Here is a 5,828-nt window from a genome sequence, read left to right on the forward strand (position 1 = left end):
ACCTAGGAATAGTGGGTTGTCTTTGAAAATAAGATTTTGTTCTTAACCGACTTGCCTAGTTAAAAAAAAGCAACCTTTTTCTATGGTGTTGACTGTATGTTTGGTTTATTCCATGTGTAACTTTGTTGTTTGTGTCACTGCTTTGCTTCATCTTGGCCAGATGTAAATGAGAACTTGTTCAACTAGCCTACCTGGTTAAATAAAACATGTATAAAATAGAGGAAGACGACTAAGGAAGACGACTAAGACGATTAAACGTTGAAAGCCTGAGTAGATCGAGCGTCAGTCTTATTACCACTCAGATCATTGAAAATGAGCAACAACCATGACCTCACAGCTTGTCAGCTGTTACCTTAGCGACAACCATGACCTCACAGCCGTTACCTTAGCGACATGGAAGCCCTGTTCGTTTGAACAACACCTCAATGCTATACTCATGTAGACATTTGATTTACCTTGAATATACACAAACATTTCAGTAGCAGTGTTTGGTATGATTTTAATTAATTCTACACCAGGTATGTGGTTCTGTACACAAAATACAGACATATGGGAGGACGGGTGGGTATTATAAAGTTATGTTCGTAAAAACACACTTTGTGATTCACGTTTCAGTTAAAGTGTATTTATAAACAAAATAGACATTATATGGAAAACACATGTTACCAAAAACCCCAGAAAGGTAAAAAATAAAAAAAATAAAGTGTTCACTTGGTAGAAAACTACTTGACTGATACTCATCTGAGGAAACCCGCATTTAAAGCTCGTTTCCCGCGGTTACAACAGTGATATAGGAGGAAGTGCCTTTTAAACATCATTAAGATAAATGTGTTGTGTGTTCCTGTGAGTCTCAGAACTCCTTGAGAGTGTCCCCTCCCTGAGGGTTTTCCAGCCAGTGTGGGGGCCAGGTAGCTTTAACACTGGGTCTGTCCTTCATCATATTGTAGTACGCTCCCAGTTTGGGGTAACGCTCCGTAGACAGCCTGGGGGGGAAGAGAATACATCACTCATCCATCCATCTTTGCCTGTGGCAGGAACATATTCATTGATCCATCTGTCATCCCATTGAAACTACATAATGAACCGCTTACCCAAAGCGGAAGGCGTAGGCAATCACAGGGAAGACGATAACGTCAGCCAATGAGAAGGCTTTTCCTGCCAGGTAAGAACCCACCTCCACCTGGAAACAAGCACATTTATTAAGCCTCGTTCACACTGGCAGTTCGATGTGACTCAAAACCGTTTTTAACGTATTAAAAAAATATTAAATTATTTTCCCTGCAGTCTGAACAGCCAAAACACACATCAAAGCAAATATTTCAAAACACAAATCTGATTCCCGGCCATGGGACTCGGAATATCAAAGCCACGTGGGGGCAAATACTGTTACTAGGCAGATGTTGCTAGCTAGCTACTCGGTTGACAAGAACATGTGGTTGCTAAGTAGCTTGTTAAATTGTTTACAAACAAATAAGTGCATGTGCTAGAAAGCCGACCCCCGTAGCCAGCCGACCCCCGTAGCCAGCCGACCCCCCAGCCGACCCCCCGTAATGTTTGTGTGTGTGTGTGTGTGTGTACGCACCTTCTGAAAGTATCCCTCCCACAGTTTGATTTCAGTGGCCAGGTTCTCCTTGTTCCTCTTGACAGCGGAGTCATGTCTCTCTCCCTCGGGGACACGGTAGTTGTAGTAGATGACGTTACCTGGGAGACGAACGTCAAAACAAAGTCATAATAGGCGACATATGAGGGGGGGGCAGTAGGTTGAGCAAGACAAAACACGGCACGTGTTGGATGGCGGGGGGGGGGGAATGTGGGAGGCCTGTATGGGAGAATATTATAAGTGAATCACAGATGAAAGACATCGTTGTCCACTTCACATGTCCTTCAAAATGTTGTCTAGGCCAACCCTCCACGCTGAGCATGTAATCAAGGCCTGTAAATCCCCCTCCCTCTGGGCCCCTGGTCTACACTAAAGCACTACACAGGGAAGCAGCCGGCATGCGATTGGACAGATCACACAATATCACCTGGGTTTGATGACTGTGGTAAACACACGTTGCAGGTTTATCTATTTTAACCGTTGCTGACTGTGTAGCTTTAAGAAATGTTTAAAAAACTGTTGCATCCCCAAATGGAATCCCATTCCCTATATAGTGCACTACTTTAGACCAGGGCCCTATATAGTACACTACTTTAGACCAGGGCCCTATATAGTGCACTACTTTAGACCAGGGCCCTATATAGTGCACCACTTTAGACCAGGGCCCTATATAGTACACTACTTTAGACCAGGGCTCTTTTCAAAGAAGTGCATAGGGTGCCATTTGAGACAGAGGCCATGACATCAGTCAGTAACACAGGGCCTGTTGGGGATATGACTCAGTCCAACATCAGTCAGTAACACAGGGCCTGTTGGGGATATGTCTCAGTCATTAACACAGGGCCTGTTGGGGATATGGCTCAGTCATTAACACTGGGCCTGTTGGGGATATGGCTCAGTCAGTAACACAGGGCCTGTTGGGGATATGGCTCAGTCAGTAACACAGGGCCTGTTGGGGATATGGCTCAGTCAGTAACACAGGGCCTGTTGGGGATATGGCTCAGTCCAAACATCAGTCAGTAACACAGGGCCTGTTGGGGATATGGCTCAGTCAGTAACACAGGGCCTGTTGGGGATATGGCTCAGTCCAACATCAGTCAGTAACACAGGGCCTGTTGGGGATATGACTCAGTCCAACATCAGTCAGTAACACAGGGCCTGTTGGGGATATGACTCAGTCCAACATCAGTCAGTAACACAGGGCCTGTTGGGGATATGGCTCAGTCCAACATCAGTCAGTAACACAGGGCCTGTTGGGGATATGACTCAGTCCAACATCAGTCAGTAACACAGGGCCTGTTGGGGATATGGCTCAGTCCAACATCAGTCAGTAACACAGGGCCTGTTGGGGATATGGCTCAGTCCAAATATCAGTCAGTAACACAGGGCCTGTTGGGGATATGACTCAATCCAACATCAGTCAGTAACACAGGGCCTGTAGGGGATATGGCTCAGTCCAACAATGCTCGTTAGGACATCAGCTTTTTCAACTAGAGCTTTACTCTGGGGTGCCGAGCATCTGAATAACAGCAGCACATGACCATTGTTGCCCAGAGGGCATCATTACCCTGTTGTCAAGGAACAGTTGTGTGTGTGTGTGTCTTACTGAGTTTGTCACTGAGGTTGAGGACCTCAAACATGCGCTGGTACATCAGGGCCTGCTCTAGTTGGCCCTCAGGAATCAACTGGGGTCCCTGGGACCTGAACCGGCTCTGTCAGGGGAGAGAGAGCGACACAGAGAACTGGGGTCAACTCAGAATAACAGTCAACTCGTACTGTGCAGTGCATTAGCGACACCTAGTGGGGGCAATACCAACTGAGCAGTACACTACATTTGATGAGCTGATATATTGAACGTACTTTAAAATTAAAGTATCACTTTCGCGATCTCATCGAGCTCCTACAAACAAAAAAAATATAGATAATCAAAAACAGTAACACACTTATAAACTGGGTGGGTCGAGCCCAGAACGCTGAAAGTCGTGGTATATCAGACCGTATACCACGACAAAACATTTACTCTTCTAATAACATTGACAAACAGTTTATAATATCAGTAAGTCACCTCGAGGCTGGTGGTATATGGTCCGTATATCAAGGCTAAGGGCTGTATCCAGGCACGCTGTCCTTATTCAGGTCTAAGTAAAAACCGCTATCTCGTAGTAGCTAGCTATGGACCTTTGGTCAACAATAGGTGTATAACTGACGTCACTGTCTTGTAAGTGTGTACAATGCTGGGACTCAAATGTCACGGTGCCATCAAATGTCAGTTGGTGTTCATTATTGTAGACAAAGGGTTTGGGGGGAGGGGGGGGGGGGTATTCCTAACGTAGCCTGCTTAAAAGGGACATTTCAAATTCATCAGCGCCACAAACATGTAAAAATGGCATGTTTCTATGTTGCAGGTTTTTTTTGTTGTTGTTGAGGAATGCGTTTAGAATGACATCATTGACCAATTAGTTGACAATGCCTACTCATAATCATTTTATTTTTTTAATATCACAGATGGCAACTGTTTTAGCGTCTGTGGACGATAGATAGTAGGGTCTGATCCGGGGGCGTTCTGCCACTGAATAATGCAGGTAAACCACTGTCCCCCAGTAGACCGTCATTATAAATAACAATCTGTTCTTAATGACTCGACTAGCTAAATAAAGGCTATATTAAAACAAAACAATGACATTTTCATGTGTTACTTTCTGATTTTATTTAGTAAATATTTAAACTATTTGTTGAACTGCATTGTTGTTAAGGGCTTGTAAGTAAGCGTTTCACCGTAAGGTTGTATTCGGTGCATGTGACAAATACGACGTGATTTGATGTTAGCTCTTAAACATTAACACGATATTTCAGATCTGTGAGAAATAATTCACAAAACGAGGTTAAATTACTACACACCTTTATAAGGTTAGTTTCTCCACACGGTCTCCTTGTTACAGAAAGACAACTAGCTATCTAGCGCTCTGGACACCGGGGTGTAAGAGGTCATTGGGGATGAAGTAGAGTTCTTTAACACAGTTTATGGATCTGTGCAAAACCTCTACATTAAGTATCTTGTTTATTTCAAAGATTATTTCTCCTCGATGATATGAAAAAAATGGGCATTACGGCACGTCTCAAAAAACGGGAAATAATGCATCCAAGCACAAGCAGTTTACCGCACAATGACGTCAATAAATATAATAAAAAAACAAGTTGGACTGTAATGAAAATATTGCTCAGCTTTGTTGAAACAATGGAGATAATTATACCCATCGTAATCAGGCTAGTTAGACCTAGCTCTGGCCCAGGGCGTTTCTCTAGTAGTAAAACTAGTTAACGACCCAGATCTTACCTCCAGGTACATGCATGCTGCATATGACTCGTTGAGTATGTTGTCTCCGTGTTTGAAAGCAGGGAGCTGGGAGGGAGAGAAGAAACGCCGAGGTGAGCATGACAATGCACTTCGGCATAGTCGTTATGCAATAGGTGTGTGTGGTCCTAACGTCTCCACAACGGACTAGAGTACGCATACAAACACAAAACTGTACCACATTATAGAGCCTGCAGAGGAAATGGGAAACTGCAGCACAGCAAACTACAACAAATCAATGTATGATTTCGGTGTAGGGACTTGCCAAGTGGCAAAACGATAGTATACGTGTGTGCTGTTGTAGGTTACTCTTTTAAAAATGCCTAATAATAAAAGCCAAACACTACCTGTCCTCTGGGATTGATTTCCATGACTTCTTTAGACTTGTGCTCTGCTTTCTCGAAGGACAGAAGTTTCTGATTGTATCCCTGCAGTTGCTTTTCCTCCAGAGCGATCATGACACGCCAGCACGGAGGAGAGCCGGAGCCCCAGAGAAGTGTCATTTCTTTGGCCATGATTGGAGACTCGACCGCAAAAGTATAAATCGTTTTGTACGAGTGGCGAAAGAACACGGCTGGTGAATGACTGTTGTTCTGCAGTTATATAACGATTTGTTAGTATCGACTGGATTGGTTCAATATGAACACGCCTATCTTTTGTAGCGTGTGCAGAATCAACACCGGAAGTCACTCAGGATTCGAATCTATTTTTCTTTTATCCACGGCGCCATCTGAAGAAAAATATATTCGCAGCCAAATTTGCTTTAGATATGTGTCTATCTCGTCTGTTTAACCAGCAACAACCCTAGCTCAACCATTACTTGCAAAAAAATTAAATAAAATGCTTGATCTCGTCCTTGGAATGAAAAAAAGCAAT

The 5,828-nt window shown here is 43.7% G+C and overlaps 1 protein-coding gene across 2 annotated transcripts; it reads right to left on the reverse strand.

Moving 5' to 3' along the window:
• Positions 1-482: 482 nt before the first annotated feature.
• Positions 483-5,573, reverse strand: gstr (glutathione S-transferase rho). Of its 2 annotated transcripts, none has more exons than XM_064979485.1 (6): positions 5,300-5,573; positions 4,935-5,000; positions 3,207-3,312; positions 1,583-1,701; positions 1,092-1,174; positions 483-983 (listed from the first exon to the last, which is right to left on the reverse strand). In XM_064979485.1, exons 1-6 carry the CDS (start codon positions 5,465-5,467, stop codon positions 851-853), a joined length of 675 nt encoding a protein of 224 aa, XP_064835557.1. In that variant the 5' UTR covers positions 5,468-5,573; the 3' UTR covers positions 483-850. The 2 variants fall into 2 exon arrangements, with proteins under 2 accessions (XP_064835557.1, XP_064835555.1); XM_064979483.1 differs by having other exon boundaries at positions 1,092-1,180; positions 5,300-5,571.
• Between the last annotated feature and the right edge of the window lie 255 nt (positions 5,574-5,828).

Source organism: Oncorhynchus masou, chromosome 12, assembly GCF_036934945.1.
Source record: "Oncorhynchus masou masou isolate Uvic2021 chromosome 12, UVic_Omas_1.1, whole genome shotgun sequence".
NCBI lineage: Eukaryota > Metazoa > Chordata > Actinopteri > Salmoniformes > Salmonidae > Oncorhynchus > Oncorhynchus masou.

Bases quoted from the DNA above. Each gene is read 5' to 3' on its own strand.
- gstr (XM_064979483.1), bottom strand. From the start codon at position 5,467: ATGGCCAAAGAAATGACACTTCTCTGGGGCTCCGGCTCTCCTCCGTGC. The intron at 5,001-5,299 runs GTAGTGTTTGGC...TCTCCCTCCCAG, and splicing joins AAATCAATCCCAGAGGACAG to CTCCCTGCTTTCAAACACGG. The intron at 3,313-4,934 runs GTAAGATCTGGG...CTCCCCTGACAG, and splicing joins CAGCATGCATGTACCTGGAG to AGCCGGTTCAGGTCCCAGGG.